This window comes from Serinus canaria, chromosome 8 (genome assembly GCF_022539315.1).
Source record: "Serinus canaria isolate serCan28SL12 chromosome 8, serCan2020, whole genome shotgun sequence".
In the NCBI taxonomy this organism is placed as follows: Eukaryota; Metazoa; Chordata; class Aves; order Passeriformes; family Fringillidae; genus Serinus; species Serinus canaria.
The window spans coordinates 20,560,736-20,583,090 of NC_066322.1; the positions used below are offsets into that span (position 1 = coordinate 20,560,736).

The following is a 22,355-nucleotide window of genomic DNA, read 5'->3' on the forward strand; positions in this document are numbered from 1 at the left end:
CTTTATTTGCTCACTTAATGTAGTAATTAAATATTCATAGGAAAGCTCTTAAAATCCTTAACTGACTACTATTCAATTGTGTCTACTGCATTTTGGCTTGAGTATGAAGTTTTGTTTATGTATGTTTTCTCTTCTCTGTGCTTCAAAGAAAGAAGATGGAAATTGAAACTTGGAAAAGAGCTGAGGAAGCACAAAGGATGCTCCACTTCTATTAATACTGATAGGGAGTGAATAGAGGGCAAGGAAAGAAGTTCCAAGATTTTTTATGCATTACTAACTCTCTCCTTGGCATTATAGTATTGGTTGAGCAAGTGAGAGCAAAGAAACATTGAAATTCTCTGTGTCCCTGAAGTCAAGTGCTCCCACAAGCCATGAAACTGGCAAGATATGGGAATACTTAGACCATTAAGCCCCCACTACAGGAATTCCCTAAGAGTAATTGGCAAGAGACAGGATGGGACAACTCAGGACAGCACCTTGTTGCAAAGAGCAGTTTTTAGAGTAGGCCTTTGTTCCCCACTAGCAAGACTTAACTAAATCTACTCTGCAGTATCTTGCCAAAAAAACAGCAGCTGGAACACAGCACTAACCACGTGAAACACGAAGAGATTGGCTAGGGAGCTCCTGTGCTTAGTTACTTTTCAAATAAGTAGCCCTATCTGCCTTATATCCCAAAGCTGCATCTCTAAAATGTCTTTCAAGAAAAATCTGAGTGTTTTACAAGCAAATGCAAAAAGAAGGAGGGCAAAGGGAACATGGAAAATAGTCCTAAGGAGAACATGAATAGGAGGAAGATAACAAGGAAATGAAAAGAGGACCCCAGGAAAAGGAACAGGAAAGAGCCAGACACACACTAAAACAAGAGATTAAAAAACAAAATCAAAATAGACTAAAAGAGAGATCCAGGAGCAAAGAGCACTGAAATAAAAAATCTTTGATTCATTAATTGTGCAAGACATGAAATAAAAGCCAAACGCAAGAAAATAATGTGTTAAAATTTTGGTGTTAAAATGCTTCAGGCAAAACTGTTTATGAAAGTGCCATTTAAAGTAAGACTGTAGTCACTGTACCAAAAGGTGTATTTAAAATTGTGACATGAAAAACTGCTTCTGTAAATGACAAAACCGTTAAGGACACGGATTTCCTACTTGGATGTATTGTCATTGGTCCCCACACAGGCTTTCTAAACACTCAACATTTCAACTTGGTTGATGAAATATTGGCAGTCGTCAGAAACCTCAAAACCTATACCTTCCTAAAGGAGTTAAACTTATTGTAGGGCAGGGGGCAACCCTAAAGCATCCAGCTTAAGTAATACATTTAAACAGCAAAAAAAATGGAAAGCCTCAAACTAATTAGGTTTCAACACTTTAACAATCAGAGAAAACAAATTATATTCCCACTGAAACCATGAAAAACCTTACAGCAACAGTATCAAACACAGATCTTCAGATCTGTGCAAGAGAGAACACCCAACACATCTGTTCCATGTTGTTAGCTAGGCACACTAAAGAGCTGCTTCCATTGTACCTTGGTATCTTTTATTCATGATTGTGCTTGGTTTTTACCAAGTCTCCAATGTTAGTACAATAACATGAGCAGACCTCTTACTTTCCCTATACCTGTGCAAGGGAAATTAATTTTGGGGTGAGCCCTAAAGTAAGGTGTGACACAAGGCTGCCAGGTGTGACACATAGGCTAAAGGCAGAGAAGTCACTGGGGGAGCCACACCTCTCTTCAGCTCCATGACAGAACCACATTCCCTTTTGCTTATTTCTACCCCACACCTAAAAGTAAGCACCACTGAATTCACCATCTCAGCTGGACATTCCTGGTGAATAACTTGTGGCTGTAGTGCCCTGAACACAGGCCCTACAAGCCAGACCTGGACCTCCACTATGTAATCCCTTTACTAACACCTACAGTGTGGGTTCAAGAGCATGTTTAAGTTAGCATGTACCAACTTGTTCTTTCCTAAGCACTTGGATTCTCAAAAGCTGTCAGCACTCAATCCTGCATGGAAATTCAACGTACCTGGGGAGGGGAAGGGGGTGCTGACAACCTACACAAGGTTGTCAGTTCCTATTAAAGGTGAATCTAGCCAAATAACTCCTATGCTTTTCCATTTCTTACCAGCAGATACAGATCATGTACTAGGTCTTTGATTTCTACAAGGAAGGAACAATATTCTTATTAACAGTCATTACTGTTAACATGCATGATTGATTAAATACTTTAAATGTTTTCTTGAGTTGCATATGTGCATTCTTTTCCAAACTCTTAAGGTCATGAAATAAATTCCTCCAAGACCTTAAGGATGCAAGTACAGCCCTCTACAAATTGCCCAATATGAATCTGACTGTCCTCTAGTTACCTATTCTAAAAATCCACTGTTCTATTTTTGCTGGTGTGTCACCTCAGGTTTGCAGTTTATTAGACCATTCTCTCCGTGGCAAGGACAGGGGTTCCCAATCTCTTCAGAGACTACTTCAAGGATTGCAAGTCAAGTAAGTAGAACAGCTAAGCCACAAACCAGTGGGAATAGCCATGAATTGAAAGCAAATTCCAAAAGTAAATTTGCAGGATTGGAGGTGGAAACTCAGTGTCTGTATAGTATACTGACTACATTTTTACACCTTGTGATGTTCTCTGGAGCTCCAACATATTGATTGACCTGCCACCAAATGCCATCCTTCCTGCATTGAGTTGGCATCTCAAAAGTGCTACCTAGCACTACCATTGGACAGCCCCTCTGTTTCCACACTGGAAAGGACAGCAAATAATTTTCTCTTTTCTCAGGCCTCTCTTAGTCTCCCTCCCTATGTTGCCTCTTGCCAAAAGCTGACAAATTCTTGATTTTCTACTGCTTGTTTAATACAATCAAAAACCTCTATGCCCTTGTCTGAACTTTTTTCATTTTATTACATCCTTCTTAAAACAGAAGGCCACAATTGTGGCTTATGTAGCAGACTGCAATGGCACAATGAGCCATAATGCATAACAGCATAATGAATATTTGGGGCACAAAACAAGCTTCAGCACATGCATTTTGCGAAATTCCCTGGGTACTACATCCTCCAATACTCCCTATGGGAACAGACTACTATTCTGAAGAATCTGGTCTGGATGTCAATGATGAAGTAGATGAAACTGTGGATTGACCCCCAGCTGCAATTCCTGTGATAAGTAAGACACAAAATCATTAAGAGTTCTCAACTTCCAAAAACTCTGAGGGAAAAGGCAACTAAAATACAAGTCTAAAAATGTGGAAATTAACATCTTTTTACCCATAACTGTTTTCCACAGTGACACTCCAAAATGAAACCAATGTTAGGCAAACTACACTTCATTTATTCAGTGATATATAACCCTCCTAATTAGGGGATTCAAGTGAAGTATCTGTATAACACAAGAATTGGTAAGTTTTAGAACCTTAATTTACACGACCAACTTAAAAACAGATGAATCTTTGTGAAACTGCAGTAGGCTTCCTTCCTTAAGAAGGCTGACAAACAGTGAAAGAAAGATTCAGTGGACATAAAACATTCCACTTGTACACCATCATAGGCACTTGCTGTCTCTAAAAGGCTTCATTCACTCACTCTGAGCTGTCTGCCAAAATGAAACACATCATTGAAAGCAACACAAATTTGTGTGGGAGATGTGTCAAAATTGCATAAATACCTACTTCCACTAGTATGAATTAACAGCTGTGATCATCTCAGCAGAGGCAAGGAAGTGGATGCTCATAGAAATTCATCTGTCACCTCTCTATGTGTCCCATTTCATGTGACAGCTAAATCATACTGATACCTTGTTTCACAATAACAGCTGAGGTACACCAAGAAATGGTCCAAAACTTCATTTCAAAGGATGTCAATTTGGAATCTCACAGAGTTAAATAAAAATGAGCATGGTCTCATGAGAATGAAGATTTATGAAAAAATGAAAAAAAAATCCTAGAGCTCAAGCAAGTACTTGCAATAGCCTAAAATAATCAAATTGTGAATAAACCAAACACATTGAAACCTGAGCAGTAGAGTATAATTTAGCATCATCTGGACTCTTAGTCTGCTGAGCAATTTGATGCAGTACAATCAGGGTTTTAAATGGAGTATGTGAGCACCAGTGAGAAGTCTGCATTACTGAACAATACTATGTGCTGAGTCTTAAGATACTAATACCATATTTTTCTACAACCCAATTAAGAAAACTGTTCCTAAATAACCGGAACATAGATGGTTGTTTCAAACAGCTCATTATTAACAACATCAAGGCAGGTTCACCTCATGAAAAGCAAATTTCTCGAAGCACTTTAAAAACACCTGTAAAAGGAATTCCTCATTCCTGAAAGAAGGGCTGTGTAAATTATTACTGTTAGTTTCATGCTTGTATTTTTATTTCCCTTAAATTTACAAGAGACATACACAAGAATGCCAGAAAAAACTAATTTACCAAGGCAACCAGAGAACCACTAACTTGGCAAGTCCTCATTCAGTGCTCTGGTGGTCTTCTGAACTTAGTGAAGAGAGCTGGATCCTGTTTTATTCAAAAAATTAATCCAATTAAAATCTAAGATGGTCATGCATGTAGAACAAATTAACTATTCAGTAATTTAGCAGCAGTGTGTGATAGCACAATACAATTTAAGTTGGTTGCATAAATACATCCCTGTCATCTTAAATGTCCTATCATCAATAACATTCAGTATAAAGAGGCACGCCAAAATCACAGCAAGATACTGGCTATTTACACAAATCTACATAAAAACCAACAGTCACTCTTGCCATGGCTAAAAATTTCTGCATGAGCAGTAACCCATAACTGGTTTTGGCACTGATGCATGCATAAAGGAAAACATACAACCTAATATAGGGACAGTGAAAGCATCTGCCTGCAAGCTGTAGGCAAATATTTTCTTTAACCTATTATACAAAAGAACACATACAGAAGCAGTACAAGCAGCTGCTGTAACATACTTGTAGGCCTCTGCACAAGCATCAGCTTACTAATTGCCTAACAGAACATCACTTCAATACAAATGGTTCCTTAGGTATTTTCTTAAAATAACACATTGAATGTAAACAGTGGAGCTAAGCCCTAAGAATGTCTAGATTTGTCTAGAAAACCTCATTTTATGTCTGATTTTGTTTAGCATTGTTTTGTTCTACAGACTAATCAGCTAAATAAAATGAAATCTAAATAAAATACAGTATGATCCTGGATTAGTGACTACAGTCTAAAAGGCATAATAGCTTATTGAGACAAGATTACAAAGAAAAAAATCAATATATATGCAGTTTGTAACTGGGAACTTATAACAATGACAGATCTTTCTCTACCTCTCTATGGAGACTGTTCTCAGCACTGGAGAAGTAACAACAGTGACTTTCAGAAAAATGGACACAACAACACTGCAAGGCTGATTCTTGCCTTTAAGTCAAGTAAGCAGAATAGCGTCCATGTAGCAGAAGACAAACTTTTTTGATTTGTTGCAAGATGATACTTTAGTGTGAACAACTAGACAGAAAAAACATTCAGCAACAGCCTTTTAATAGATCAGAATAAGTGAGGTTATGTGAAACAAGGACAGGAGAGTAATTAGGCAAAACAATTAGAATAGATCCTTGCAACTCATTTTCTGGCTATAGGAAATATTTGTATTCAGATCCTGTTCACTTTTTTCAGAAACAAGTGTTTTTCTATTTGTGACAATAACATGCCACTTCTCAATAATTGTTCTTAAAAACCCCCAGAAATCAGTATACAGTAAGTACTTGACCTAGTCAGTCTAATTATTAAACTCTTGCACTGCTCACCTATTTCTAAATGAAACCACAAGAGCGGCTATGTGGGTACGTTCTTGAGCAAGGACTGGAAACTCACAAGTCTGTGACTCATGGTTCCGCTGCAAACAGCTGTTCCACACACAACTGACCCAAGGGAGCCTCTGAACATGACTCACAGCTCTGCCAAAATCTGTCCAGATCTGCTACCAGCAAGAGCCCACCTCATCAGGACACAAACACCTCCACACAAATTCTTGACAAACTCTCCCACAGCCTCTCTGCTCAAGTCTTCCCACCTGGTTCAAGAGCCTCAGGGAAGAAAGGAGCTCTTTCTCTCTGGAGGAGACACAAGGTACCCACACATCTGCTAAAGCCTGTCAGGTGTACACCCTGCCATCAATAAACACAACCTGAATTTGTACAAGTCTGCTCCCTGTAATTCAAAGGGAAAATGACTCTTAAAGGATGGCAGGGGGACCAATAAACTGTGGTTCAGATGACATTCCCTTTTCAATACCAGTATGCCCTGCCACTCAAGGGTATTTCTGATTAATTTTTTTGACAGCTGCAGAGAACTAGCAAAAAGTATATTGTCCCATTTCCTTATCTGTCAAAACAAGTCAAGTTACTGTCTGCTAAATGTGGTAATTTCTTATTTGCAATAGAGGACACTGAAGAAGATGCATAGGAAATCCAAGGACCTCCGAACAGAACAATATGGAAATCACTTCTTTTTCTCAGTGACTACTGTTATGAAAGCTTGAAAGTTTGTATTAAACAAAAAAAGAAAAAAAAACTACCCATTTCAAAGCCAGTTGAGGGAGAGGAAAAAAACACCACACACAAATTATTTGCTTATCATGTGTCCTCACAGTGAAATCTACGAACACTCAAGATCCCTAGTTTATTTTCCACTGGGGGCACTAATAATTGGCAAGAAAATACAGAGAAATTAGAATGGTTGAAAAAGATCATGAATAAATTAGAGAACAAATTCTAAAAGGCATTTCCATAGTTAAAGTCATTCTCACAATTACATACTGTAAAGAAAGTTAAAGAAAGAGGAGACTAGACTTTGCAATGAGAACTTTGATGAGGAAAGCATGATAGAAAACTAGCCATAAGCCACTTCCTCACAGCAGCATGTTTCAGTTCTGAAAAGGTATCTGAGACAAGTTATTCACAAGTTATGAAAGATTCAATATCTAGGTAAAAAAAAACACTGACCTGGATTAAGATCCAATACTAAAGGACAAAAATCATTGACCTGGATTAAGTTCTCATCAGTATCTCATTGTGAAACAAATAGTTTAAAGCTGCTCTAGTACTGCAAATTATATGAAACCATAACACCAGCTAGCAAAAAGGGATGAGTACGACAATAATTACTGTTCAAATGTATGCCATTAAACCAAGAAACTGCATGAAAATAATTTAATTTAGTCTCATGAGAAGCTTTAAAAAAATAACTCACAAATAGTAATATTGAACTGCTTCAGCCTCAAGTGGAGAAATAACATCAACAAACCAAGACAAAAGGTGCACATTTACAGAACAGTTACTTGTCACTGATGTCTTGACCTTCTCAAGCTTTCATTGACAGCACATCCACTTCCATGGAATAACCAGCTGGGCATCACCCACTTCCCTGCCTGCAATTTCCTTGAATTATACCAGGCCTATGAAGACTGTGCCCATCCACAGAGAGCAAACAAGCAAAACCACAGAAACCTGAAGACACAAACTGTTCACTATGAAGGTAAGCCCTCAGGGACATCATTGTGTAGTAGCTTCTATCTCACAATACAGATACTCAGTGTAGTGGTTGTCCCACTTTGAATGTAGATAGTAAGTCTGGGAAGCAAAAATATAATTATCATGTCTATCAGCCTCTGAGGAGTGAGTGGAACTCACTGGAAAGACATAGAAACCACTGAGACTGATGTCCAACACAAAGGAGATGCAGGATGAACGTGCTGGCTATCAGGACTGGCTATTTCTGCCTTGCAAGTAACCTTGAAAATCAATCTGAGAAGAAGTTAAAAATAACTACCATTCCATCCCCACCTGCTCCTCAGGACACAACCACAGAATAATATTGTTTAAGCACTGGCATGGTGGCACAGATCTCCAGAGGTTGGTGACAAGGACAGAAATCAAGTGCTTCTGCCTCTGAAATGAGCAAGCTTTCAGTCTGATTGACCCTGCAGGCTGCCAGCACTAGCTTTTATCCTCATCACTCCACCAGGATGATCTGCCCAGTCACCGGAAACAAAGCAGCAAAACAATTTTGGGAACCCCCTCACATATGTTGCAAAGCTCCGACTGCAACAGAGAGGCAGCAGAAACTTTTAAAATAATGGGTGAAAGCAAAGCAAGCACCATTTACCAAAAGTAGTCACTGAAAAGCAGTTTGAAATAGCCCAACATGAGATTGCTGGTCAGGCACTGTCTGGTCCCTTGAATCCCATTTTCACTGGTCCTAAAAGCCGAACTTCCACCAGAGCCTTCATGCCCAACACACTCATCCACGCAGCTTCCGGAGGAGACGCGCTCTTAACCATGGAGGAAACAGATTTCAGACAATCTGCAAAGGGATGAAGCCAACAGGAACAGCAGAGACAACAGGGAAGGGGAAACAATTGGGCAGAAGAAAGAGCATCAGGAATGAAGTGAAGGAGGAAACAGATGCACTGGCAGGAAAAGAAAATACAAGTGGGAGGAGAAGGCAAATGCAGGAGGTGAAAGTAATACAGACCAGTTTGAGAGGACAGAGCACAAGCACAAACAAGCTGCAGAACAGCTGAGTCAAAACAAATGAAAATTATAGTCAAGAAGGAAAGGTGGGGAAAACAGTAATAACTTTAAAAAACCCAGACCCATCACAGCAATACTTCTTATTAATCACAGAACAGTCTGGGTTCCTGATAGGTGACATCAAGTCACCTGAGTCAAGAGAGAAAAATATGAGAAACAGGGAAGATTGGATAAAGGTTGTCACTAGCAGACCCATCAGGAAAATAGAATATTCTACAGAAACCCTAACATTCAAATTCTGCTATTCTTTCAAATCAAGATGAAAGGCATTTTAGGTTCACTAAACTTTAACATGACTTTATTGAAACACTGGATTTTGAGGTCAAACTCTAATATTCATCAGCACAAAACAAAAAAAAAGCTGAATACTACCCCATTTCTTTTCCAAATAGTTTTAAAAATCTTTTCCAAGAACAGCATTTTCAGGGCTAACTTTCCTGCTGAACTGCTTCACCATGAATTTTAGATTAGACAGAAGATTAGATGGAATCACTTGTTTCTCACTGGAATTAAAATACACATAATTTAGGAGTTATTTCCAAACCTAAACATTTAGTAAAACATATTTGTGGTCCTGCATTTTGGGCCTCAGACTTGGACAAGCATTTCTAAAAAGCCATTCCTTTGCATGGAAATGGACACAGGTTCTGCACCAGAAGGAACAAGTCCTTTATTAATATAACAACTACCTTTAGAAGACCTACACAAACAAACCCCACCAAGACAGCCCCAAAAAAAAACATCCAAGCCTTTCTTTGCTGCTAAGCAGAGGCCACATGCACTCACAATTACTGCAATGCTACTAATGGAAGGATCCACCCCTCAGGCTTATTTCTAGCGAGGTGTGCTAAGAGACAGTGTTACATAACACATTCCCCCTCTTGTTGCAGGACTTGTTAATTAGTTGTTGTTTTCATATGTTTCTCCCATTGGTCATAGCAAATAATTTATAATTTTTTTTTAATTATGTATAGAGAAAAATTCACATTCCATTAACATTGCTAGAGCTTGTGCTCTTGAAATAACGTAATGCACTATGGGGCTTCCAAGCTACAAAAACCTACCATCTCAGAAAAGAGAAAGCAGATTGCTTAAATTAAGCAGATTCCCCAGGGGTCAATGAATCTGAGCAATTATAGCTGGGAAAACACACAAATTTGATATACCTTCCAGTGTGCTTCTCAGGAGCTTCTTATGAAGTGCAGCCCACCCTATAGCCAGCATGGCTCAGCTATCCCTACATCAACACTCTGCCATCACCCCCCAGCCTTTCATCTCAGCTAATCCTTTCACCAGGGTCTTCAGCAGAAAGGAAACTATAGGGCTATGATACAACTATAGAGGCATTGCAATAGGATTACAGGAGTCACTTCCATAGAGTTTCATAAAACCTGCACCAGTACCAGCAGCTACCAGCACCTTCTGAGGCACAGTCCTTCAAACCAACAATATTGCTTGAAGGCATCCCTGAGAACAATTGGGGAGTTAAACCTCAGCTTTACAAAGAGTGCCATCTGTTCAGCATACTTGCAGTGAAACCAGCGGCCTCAGCACAACCCACAGAGAAGATGCATCACCATATTCAGTGCTGCCAACCACAAATGCAAACTGAATGAACACAGACCCTGAATAACTTTCTCATGACTACTTGTAGTGATTAACATCAAGGCACAGTGGTGGGTAAGTGTGCACTGGAGAAAAAGATGATCAGGACAGACAGAAATCAAAACAAAATGGCTCAAGTTAACCCTACTTGATTCCCATAAAACCTCACGACATGACACAACTGTTAAAGACCACTTAAGATTTTAACATGTTCTGCACTTTTAAAAATGCTCTAAGAATTCAGTCAAACCAAACACTGCTGCTAAGAGGACACGCACTCACCCCAAACAAGCCCTCCGGGGTATGGCCTAAAAATTGTTACTTCACACCAAGCATCCAAAAGCTAAGCGAGATCCATGCACAAAAAAAAAAAAAAAAAAAGGAAAGTGGGAAATCAGAGCTCAGCAGGAATATTGAACAATGTTTAAATATAAGAAGTTTCCAGTTCAGTAGAGAACATGGTCTGACCTGACACCTGCTATGGCCTTGTGCGCACACGCGAAGGGTAAACCATTAAGACAAAGTGAAACCTAAATATTTCCGGACACAACTTCACACAACTTAGCAAAACTGGTACTAGTGTGAAATGCAAAATTTGAGCCGCTAAGTAGGATGAAGAGGCTTTTAAAATAGCTGCCTCAAAATAAGTTAGGTTTTAAAAGCTTGGCAGAAATCCCTTTCCAACCAACCACACATCAACTGACCATAAACCCAAAGGCAGCAGGCTGCAAAGGCACTTCAGGGAGTCTCATTCTTTCTATTTTGAGAGTGAAAGATGCTGCAGGCAATAGCAATAATTTGAACATTCTCTCTGGTGTTCTCTCCTACTCTAATTTATTTCCAGGAAAAAGAAATTCGAATCTTGATCTAAATCCTACACAGCTAAGTGGGATTAATGAGTGCTCTCTTCAAGTTACAATTCACATGGTAGCATTATGTCATCACCATACCTCCATCCAGAGACACCTAAAATCTGAGGGGATATTAGTGCAGACAAAGTGTGGTCCTCCATCTGCCTTTAACCTTCTCTGTGCTGGAATCAGGCATCGTTTTTCATAGATCCTGAGCAATTCAGAGGGAAAAACACCATGGTCCTCATGGCCTTTTATCAGCTGATATAAGGCATCACTGCAACATGAGGCAGTGGTTGATGGGAATTTGAAGTCACTCACTGGAGCATATAAGTATGATGCTATAATTATTACAGTATCTTAGCTTGGAGTTTGTGCAACCAAAATAACATGCTCATTTCTTAAAGCATCAAATTTCCTGCACAACAGTGAAGTCAGACTGCTTTGACAATTAACATTAAGGGCCAAGTTCTAATCATTCTATTTTAGTTGACTCTCAAGCTTCTTTCCATGCAGAAACAGTGTGAATGAAGGAACAAGCAATGGTACAAAACACCCTAAATACAGATTATACAGCACATACTATTATGCAACTCAGAAACAAATAGGTACATTTGATGGCACCAAAGATTAAAGAACATATCTAAGGATTTTGGGAATACAAATCATCTTGTTCTGCTAAGCTTTACCAGTTAAAAATGCCTTGCTTTCTTCGGTGTTTTTGGTTAGGGTTGGTTGGAGTTTTTTTAAGAAAATATTTCATTATAGCAACAATGTATTTTTTTCTGGGTTTTTTTTTTTTTTTTGTTGGGTTTTTTGGGGCTGTTTTTTGTTATTGTTGGGTTGGGTATTTGTTTCTGCAAGGCAATTGTACTATAATCTCTATATGATTTAAAATAACTTTCAGGAATAGAATGAGCATAAAAAGAAGTACTGACAGATTAACTGAATACCTATTAACAAATTATAAAATAAAATTCTGAATGAAAATAAAGGCCAAAAATATTTTGGATTGTAATATAAGACAGCTGAACCATACCTGTAGGTCTGCAAGAGCATTTTAAACAGCACATGAGTGGCTTTTATACAAATTGCTACAATACCTCTATAGTATGCAATTTGTGTCTAATGTTTCATGTTATGAATATACAAAGAAAGAAATACCCTACTAATAGCCCTTCAGTGTTTCAAGTTACCAAGACATTCACTATTGACTTAGTATAGGATGACAGAAAGGGTTATTGACCCATATTTTTCCAAAATATATATTCTCACTTGACAATGTGGTGAACTGAAGCCAATAGCATTCACTGAGCTTTGAAAGAACATCTTTCCCTTAAATATAAGAATTCAAAGATGTCAGTTCAGATTGCATTTTACACATCATAAGTCTCAGCAAACAGCTGGTATTTCACAATGCCTCAAGTCTTAAACATGACTTGTCAAAGCAAAAGAAGAGGAAAGAAAAGGTAGCTCCAGATGATGCCAAGTACACTTAAAAGTGCAGGGGAAGAAATTAATACCCATTTGATAAACTGCACATCAATTCATATTTCTCTGTGAAACTGAATTTTTGAAATACTGAAATAATAGAATGTAAGGCAGTACTAAACATTGCTATGAAGTATTATGGAATGAGATGGAAGTACTGCAATGCTGTTTCACAGCAAAAGAAAGAAGAAAAAAACCAAAGGTTTCTCATGGGGGATTTTGTTTAGTTTGGTCTTCAAAGAACTAGAGGTACAGTTTTAGCATTATGGGATCAAGTTAAAAAACTGGCACCTCTATATAAAGTAAAACTTGAAGAGGATTATTAAACTGTGATCTACAAAAACAATACATATTCCTCTGTACTCAGATACCCACACAATCAGGACACGAGCCAGGACTTCCCTGCCTGCTCCAGGTGGTGACACACTCGGGTCTGGACAGTTGCTGCCCTCTCCCCCAGCATGTGGCAGCACACAGAGGGGAGCACACCCAAGTGGCTTTCCTTTGCAGCCACACACACTTGTCCTGTCCCCCTCTGGGTCAGCTGCTGGTCCAGAAGCCAACATTACCTCAGCAGAAGGGTCTCCTCTATTTCACCAAGATCCAACTGTGCTCTGGAAGCCCTTGGTGCCCGTGCCTCTCACCCGTGCCAGCTGCTGCTCCCAGTTAACCCTGCTCCCCAGCACCCAGACCAGTGACAGCCAGGCTATGCCAGCTCCCTGCTGGAATGGCCAGGATGGATGCACCACCCCACAGACCCCTGCAGGGTCTGCCCCCCACCCCCAGCAGCTGCCTTGCAGCCCTTTCTCTCCTTACCATCTGTATTTCCTTCTTTACAGCTATGACTTCATCAACTCTTTTGACCTTCAAAGAGAGCGGAAGGAGATGCATGTGAGAAATCCAAGACCCTCTATCTCCCAATGCACAAACTGTACTGCTGTTTTTTGCTAACCCAGCCTGATGTGCAGTGCTGCAGCCTGGCAAATAACCTCCTGCACCTCACAGGCCTAAAGCAGCATGTTATACCAGAGACTGGCATGCCAATTTCCAGATCGGTTTTTTATACTTATCTTGTAATAAATATCAAAATTCTTAAGTGTCTTGCTTGCTGATACCCTTTTCAAACCAGCTTCCTAACTTGTTCTGATTGACCATTCTCTGTAGTTAATATTGTTTCCCTCAATTATATCCTCCTATTTTTTATATGCAAATCTCTCTTCTTTAACCCTTTTGAGTTGTTTCTTTTCATAAGCAGTCCTTCAACCTGCCACTATCACAGGTCTCTCACCTTTGTCAGACAAGGCTCTGAAAATATTTGGCTTTTCCCATGACACAGCAGCATGCCATACACAGACATTAATTTATATCATCCACTGCTGGCAGATTCTACAGCCTCTGTGAGAAACCAGCACAAATATTTTTTCTATTTATGCATTACATAGCTGCCAGCATACCAAAATTTTGTGCAGAAGGGAACATTTGAGATACCTCTTGGCAAGATGCATATGCTGCATTTAATAATTGTACAATAAACATAACATGTAAAATAAGCTTTACCATAGAGGACAACTACAGTTTTCCCTTCCCCTTGACAAAAAAGAATCAATGTCAATCAATTAAAATCATTACATCAGTTTTCAAGAGCTATTTTCCTCACCTGCTTAAGGCAGAAAGAATTACCTAGAAAAACCAGGTCACTACTTTTTCATCAGTCTTTTCTTAGAACAAAAGAGGTCAAATTAAGGTTTTGCTTTGAACAAATACTTATTCAAAATATTTTATCAAGTCCAACACATATAAATATGCATATGTACACATAACTTACACATGGCTAAATACACCTTTCCTGGATAATATCTCTTATGTAGATATCTTATGTAGAAACCTATCAATGTAGATTTCATTTAAATGAATCATGGAAATAAAGTTAAATGTGGTTAAGATGTTAAGTGGACCAAAGTACCAGCAAGTAAGCAAAGAGATTGAAAACATTTGAAAAGTTACAAAAATATTTTTAAAACAACCGAATTCTTTTAAATGTATGTGAATATACAGGAAGATTCAAAGAATTCAAGACTAGGGGGCAGTTAAATACATCTCTTGTTTCTAAACTGACAAAAACTGAACCAGTTTCTAAACTCTTGTTCAAGCCCAAGTTTTACCTTTAGATTAATACAGTTTTTCTGGAACTGTAGCCTTGTGGTACTTCCTAGCACATAACATAACAAGAAAACACAGCAAAGCAGGGAGCTTACAGAGGGGTTGCACACTCAGGGCAGGGGATCTGGGAGGTCAGCTGGGGGGAATGGGGAAGCTCCAAGCCAAAGGCAGTATCAGAGGAAACAGGGAGGATTGTCTCAATCAGCACACCCACATCCTGAGACTACCTGATACCACTGGGATCAAGAAAAATAAATTCCTGCACAAAAGCTCTGTCACCACACCAAAATATGACATGAATGACAAGATTACCAACTTCCTTTGGACAATATGGTCACACCAAAAAAAGTAACTCCCTAAAATTAGAAAGCATGTGAACTTTTAATACTAAGTGAGGGATATTTTGTTTATTTTTATTAGATTAATAGGAAATAGTTATTTTTAATATTTAATCTATGTCAGCATCCCCTTTAGGTAAACTCCCATGGCAGTATTGCATTAAGTGCTGTTTTCTGTTTAGCAATCTCTCACAAGTTAACTAAATGCCTTGCAAAAATCATTTCAAAACTAGCTTGCAAAGTATTAAAGATAAAAGACAAGCATTAAACAGATGACATCTTCTGCAAATCTATCATAATCCATTGGTTTAGGTTTTACATTTCTGGTGATAAATTACTTAAATTCTTGTCTGATGATGATTAAACATTAGGATTAGTACTTTCTGTTATGGATCACTTCCATTTTTATTACTTTCACCAGCCTACATTGCCAAGAGCATCTGAGGCAAGTGAGTGACTTCAGTGAACAGCTCTGAAGACACAGACACTGAGCTTCAGTGCTCCATCCTCTGTCTCACTGTCACCAGGGACTGATGCTCCACTTCAGGGGAACCCTGCAACACAACAGTCAACCTCCCTTACTCATTAAGCAGATTGCCTCTTCTAGCTCCATTCCCAGCAGCCAGTGTTGAAGAGTTTGGTGCCTGCAATTACACGACTTTTACAACACTGAGTCAGGCAGGCTCCCCTACAGTTAAAGGCCAAAAGGTACTACTTGATCCATCTCTTACATTTCCTTTCCTGATGGCACACACACAGGTTGAAGTAAATCAAGTTGTTAGCTCGTGGGAGTTCCAACAGGAAAGTGAGTTTGAGCCTTGACACAAGAGCTCTTAACAGAAGCAATATTTTCCTGTTCTGTTCAAAGTGAAAAAAACCCTGGACATGCATGTCCCTGAACCTGAATTTCCAACCTCATACAAAGCCCATGTGTAATTTTTCACAGGGGACCTCACACCAAGACACACCAGCTTCTCAGACAGGAGCCTGTCAGCACTGAGCTGGCAAACCACAAGAGAAAGGCTCAATGCTGTTTAGCTTTTATATATGGTTTATACTTTTAATATCTGAGACTCACTTTCTGGAAAGTTTAACTGACTGAATCAGTTTCTGTTCTTCAAAGGACAACTTCCACCAACCAAATATACATATTTTCATAAACATACAGTAATGTAGATGAAAACAGCCAGCCTTCAAAAGGTCCAAACCCCAATGATTTACACCCTAAAGCCACTGAGACACCGCTCTTGTACAGGCACTATCTCTAAAAAGTTGGGGTGGAATCCACAGATCTCAAACACATAAAACAGCCCACCCACGAGAACAGCTATGGCACAAGGTGCATGGCTGGTGATGGGACAAAGGCATGTGATTCCCCATCCTAGCCAGCCCATAAAACACACCCCATGCCATCTGGTCAAGGACATTTGTTTTACAATGTTGAGCATCAATCTCAGTTTCTACTCCTGCCCCAGCAAAGCAACAGTGCCCCTGTTTGATTCAGGCTCCACCAAAAAGCAGCATCTGGCACTGCAGCATCAGCCACAATCCCTCTGCACTTTTGATGTGGCTTGTAAAGGGTTACCAAGGGCTACCGGGCAAAGCTGACAGATCACTGATGTGTGATCTGCTGCATTTTTTCTGAAAAAATAAATATGTAACAAAATGGAAAAGACTTGATACTTTCTTCAGGCGACTGACACCTACTCCTAGGTCTGCCTGAGGCACCACCTCTCACCTTCCTGTTCTTTGCAACTGCTGCATTTCTAAATAGCCCCCAAGACATGAAAACTTGGTTCATAGAGAAAGGCCCGACAAACATCAACTGCAGTAAGAGACAAGGCGATAATCAAACAGTCTGCCCTCAATGAGGCCCATTCACAAAGCCTTCATCCACCCTTCTCAGTCTCTGTATGGATTGAGGACTGTGCAGTAAGAGTCCCCTGACCCGTTCTAAAACTTAGTGGAAGAAACCAACATCAGATCAGGGAGTAGAGGAGTTGCAGCTCAGTTCTAGAAAATGAGGGATAAGGTCCATTTGAAGTTCAAGCATCTCAGCTAAACAGTACAGGCACAGCAGCTGTTTCAGACAGACTCTGCAGTCAGTGGCCAAGGGAATTCCCATCCTAATGCCAACCCTGCTCTGCCTCCAGTGCCTATAACTCATTACCCCAGAGGAAAGGTGAGCTAACTAGTGTTTCTACAAGAACCCCAGATCCTATGATACAGCAACTTTATGACACAAATCTCCTCTGATGCAGTATTAGTTTGCTGACAAGTACTATTGTGACAAAACTCACAGCTTAGGACACAACTCCAAGCAGATCTCACTAACTGAACAATCTTCAAGCCATTGAGACTTCTCCAGAAGTTATTACTATGAGCTCTTTACAGCCTCAGCCACAAATTACAAGCAACTGGCAGAATTTCAATTTCAACAATTTTTGAAATTTACACGAGTGATCATTTCCAGCAGAAGGGGTCTCCACTTTTTTCAAAAGCCCACAGAACCCCAGTAAGATCACCGAATCTTGAACTCACAGAACACAAAGGTAACATCACCAGTAAATTCAACACTATGTAGAGTTATCTATTATAGACTTTGATCCAACAACAGTTCCCTTTGTTTAAAGGGTAAAATCGGTCTAGGGCAGAGAAATGCACCACTGGAGAGAGCTGTCTGCAGCACTGGGGAATGCAGGTACCTCAGGCATACAGAGACAGAGACAACGCTTGTAAATAATCCAAGATCTACAATTATAATCCACAGTTCAAACATACTTAGAGAAATAAGTATTAATCTTGATTTCCAAAACTGCTCTAACAATGATGACAACAGCATTTTGCCAACTTAGATTCAGTAGACAGAAGGAGACCACCAGGGTTTTAATTCATCAAAAATAAAGTAATAATGGTCCAGATAGTCAACATTAATTTAGAATTCAAGGTAATGCAATGAGTTGGCCATCTCAAAAATATAATGACAACACATTTCTACTTCATTAAAAAAACAAATAAATAAACCAAGGCTCTGGTGTAGCAAGCACTGAAAGTCACAAGTTGTAATGGTGCAGAGAAAAAGATGAACTGGATTTCTAGCATTCAGAGCAGCCCACCCTTTGTGCTCCATCGCTCAGATGAAGTATTGCCTCTGCATATGCCATTCAAGCAGGCACTTGAGCTCTCAAGTACACGGAGATAGCCTTTGTACCGTTCACATCTAGTGCAAGAGTCTCAGAGCTTTGACTGACTAGCTGAGCTACGTTTTTCCATTTTGCACTCTGAGGTTCCAGAAAACGTTGCCTTGGTAGTAAGACATAGCTGCTAAAAGAATTAGTAAGAAATAAAATAACTGAGTTTGTAAGCAAACATCGACAGAGACATGGACAAAGTAGTATAATTCACTCCACTGCTTTTTGCTAGCATCATAAACGTGAATGGCAATTTCTATTTCAATAAATCAAAAAGAGAACTGCAACTGAAATGTTACAGTGCATCTGTTTCTCAATGTTTTAAAACACATGACAGGCTCAGAAGTTAGTTTCCTTCCAAACAACATCTGCTTGGCTGCCACCATCTCTGCCGAGGCATAGGTGTGCACGAAGCAGTGACAGGAAGTCAAGTATATATAGTCTCTTCTTGAATTATTAATACAATCTTATCTCGATATCTGAAGCCACTTTATGAGTCACAGTAACAAAACATCAGTCCAAACTAAAAACCGCATTTAAAACAGGACAGAATTAGGAATTACACTTAGGTATTAAATAATGATTCCAAATATCAACTTAAAAAGCTAGAAGTAAAAGGGCCTCAATTAAAAAAAAAAAAATAGTACTACACAGGCAACTGGCTATCAAGATCACGATTTCTCGTTACTAATCAGTCCTCTCCGTTCACTTCACCACTGTAAGTCACAAAAAGCTGGGAAGTGCCCCTGACTGGAGCTACGAGGGCTTCCTCACCCGCCGCTTCCCACAGCCCCTGCCCTGCCGTCGCTGCCCCGGGCGGGCTCAGCTTCCCGGCCACGCCGGCCCGGCGTCCTCGGCCGCCCTCCCTCCCCACCGACGTCCCTAGGAGTAGCCAGAAAAACTAGAAGCAAGAGGTCGTTTGATTTGTAACCCGCTCCCAATTAAACAGTAACGCACAGAGATGTTAAAATGGTGACCCTGGGACTACTGCGGGAACTTCTCCTTAGCACGGCCACCCCAGGACGGGCCCGGGGGACTCCTGCCCGAGCCGCCTCCGGCTGCGGGCGAGAGCCCTCACGGAGATTTCGGGGGCCGCCAGCCCGGCGCTGCAGCTGCGCCCTGTCCCAGCGCCCGGGACGGGACGCGCCGAGCCCGGGCTGGAAGGGCCGCACGGCTCAGGGAATGTGCCCGGCGAGGACTGCCCCGGGTTCGACTCACGCTCACCGCCCTGCAGGCGCGGAGGCTCCGGGCTGCAGGCGGGCGGCGGGCGCATCCCGCTCCCGCAGCCCGCGGGTCCCGCTCCGCGCCGCCACGGGGCGCAAGGCAAAGCACGCGGAGACCCCGCACGCAGCCCGAAGGGGCTGGGGGGAGCAGCCTCACCTGGGACATCTGAGGGCGCAGGTTGATCTCCTTGAGGTTGATGGAGTGGCTGCGGAGGTTGTTGAGCAGCTGGCAGAGAAGGACGCCGTCGCGCAGCGTCTGCGCCAGGTCGAAGACCTGGGCCGTGTCCCAGGTCACCCGGTGGTTGGGCGGCAGCACCTTGCAGCTGATCAGCCACTGCCCGCACTGCTTCCAGGGCTCCATCCCCGCCACCGCGCCGCGATGCTGCGGCCGCGGCGGCCCCAGCTGCGCCCTCCCGCCGCCGCCGCTACCGCGGCCGGCCCGTCCCGCCCCGCGGCCGCTCCGGGAGGCGGCTCCGGCGGCTCCACCGCCCCTCGCCGCGCCCCGCGCTCGCCCAGGCCAGCCCAGCGCGCCGGCACCGGCTCCGCTGCAGGGTGAGCGCGGGGCGCTGGCAGCCGCCGTCAGCCCGCGCCGGGCAGCTCCTGTGGGCGGTCCGTGAGGCTGCTCGTCTCGTCTGCTCGCCCGGTGATGGCATAAACACAGCACCTGCGACACACAAGGCAGCTCCGACAGGCAGGTGTAGAGAGCGGCGCAGAGGCATGTTCTTATTGTCAGTCCTTTGTCCTTTCACTAAGCAAACAGCAGAGCGCTCAGAAGAGGTTCAAGCAGAATGCTCTCAGCGACTTCTAGAAACGATAGAGAACACATCATGGCATAGCATTGTTTTCCCATCTGTTCTCCCCTAAAGTACTTCGCAATGACTTCAATTTTATTGGCACTTTAAATAATGTTTACAAATATGTAATAACTTCCAACAAGCATCCAGACAACTTAAAATTTAGAAAAAATACAAGTGATTTTAAGTTACTGAGTGTGACAAACTCCATAACCAGACAACACAAACACCTGAGTTCACAATATCCTCTAAAACTCAAAAGCTGTAATTTCTTTTTGATTTTTGAAGCACTGCTGAAAAATTAATTTCTCAAAAAAAAAAAAAACACTTAAAAAACTGGGGGGTTTTCTCTGTTGAAACATGTTGGGATTTTTTGGTTTGGGGGGTTTTTTAAACCCGAGAACTCTTTAAAAGTACTATTACTATTTATGTGAGCGGGAAAAAAAAATCACAACACATAGTCCAGGGTGATAAAGCCTTCCAAGAGCAAAACACTAACATGGTTATTCAAGACAGTCCTCAACTACTGCTGGTTTCCACACCTCCTCAATTAAAACCTTGACATTTATTGCTGTCTGAGCTCAGAATAATCCCACAAATCCTTCTGAAAGAATTAATACACACGTTATGGGAATTCATTTCAGAAATTGAGTCCTAGCAAGTGATTTGCATGTTTCAGTAAGGTCAATATGCTAATTCACTTTTTTCTTTCTTTAAACAGGCAGTATGTCTGCTATTCCAGGCATTTTCCTGAGCAGCCACCAGCTGCAGAACATGCCACAGGACAGCTCCATTTTGCATTGCATGCCCGAAAAAGACAATCATGGCCCAAAATGCAGAATCCAGCTCCATAATCTGTAACGCTTGTGCCACTGCCCAGCAGGGAAGGGATGAGACAGGTGTGACTTGTTACCTCGTTACAAGGGACAAGTGCTGCTCAAGGTCATCTGGAACCGCATTTGTTTCCATTCTTAAAGAAGCACAAAGCTGCAAAAACTTGGCTTAGTTTTCAGCCCTCTGCATGCGTTACCTGGGCTGGAAAACCAAAGAAGCTCCCGGGTCTGATCGGTGCAGAAGGAGCTGACAAAGCTTCCCTGAAGTGTCAAAGACATGTTAACAGAATGCAAACTCCAGTTAGCAGCAAGCAGTTCTGCATGAACCGAAAGAGAGATCCTCATTCCAAAGGACTGGTGACAGTGCAGCTGAGCTTTTAATCTTTAAAATACTCTTACATGGGAGAGTGTGACATTCGGCTGAGTTTCCTCAGTAGTGCCTCTTTCCCAACAGGCCCCTCCTGCTCCATGGCCACCTGGGCAGTCACAGCCACACAGCTCCCATTTCTCAGGATATGTCAATTTGCTGTTTAACAACCTCAGCCCAAACACCGAATCAGACCAACATTTGGTGGTTTCATGCCCGAACAGCTGGAGGAGAGGGCAGGTTGCAACACAAACATGCTATCAACGTATCAGACTGCTTGCAACCAGGCAGAATTAAAGAGAATTTCATCCCTAATTTAAATCAAAAGGGACTGAAACTAACAGTTTGCACTGTGATCATTTGGATATCAGCATCCATCAAAATGAACATAGAGCAGTTTGATCACAACTACAATAAACACTTTCTCCTAGAAATACATCTTTATCTGTGACTGAACTCAGATAAATGAGTAGAATTGTGTGCCCACAAGCTATCCACTCTCAGGCTGACAACAACCATAACACTGAAGCAAATTCAGAAAGCAAAAAAGCAAAATAGATAAAAGAAACAGAAAACCATCTTCATTACGTTATCCACATTCCCAATTCAGCTGCCTCCAGCCAGGATTGGTGGTACAGCACCCTGAAAGGAACATAAACAGTTGGGATGCCTTTGCAGAGATAGAGAAAAACAAGCAGTCTTCTGATTCATAAATAGCAAGAAACACTTGAGGCTGGTTGCTCAAATTGATCTAATCTTTTTTACATGGTTAATAGGAGCAATCCTACACTGCTTAATCCAAAATTTACATCCAAACAATAAATATGCTTTAAAGGTGATGACTGAAATTCTAAATATCTGAAAAACATACACTGCAGTTTTAAATTGTTTCTAAG

General features: G+C 41.2%; 1 protein-coding gene across 1 annotated transcript in view; it reads right to left on the minus strand.

Annotated features, from left to right (window-relative positions):
* The window catches only part of VAV3 (vav guanine nucleotide exchange factor 3), a 138,705-nt gene extending 118,804 nt beyond the window's left edge, over positions 1-19,901 (minus strand). The window contains exon 1 of the mRNA XM_030226704.2: positions 19,623-19,901. Coding sequence (XP_030082564.2) covers positions 19,623-19,826 — 204 coding nt within the window. The 5' untranslated portion in view covers positions 19,827-19,901. The remainder of the gene's footprint in view (positions 1-19,622) is intronic.
* Positions 19,902-22,355: the final 2,454 nt, after the last annotated feature.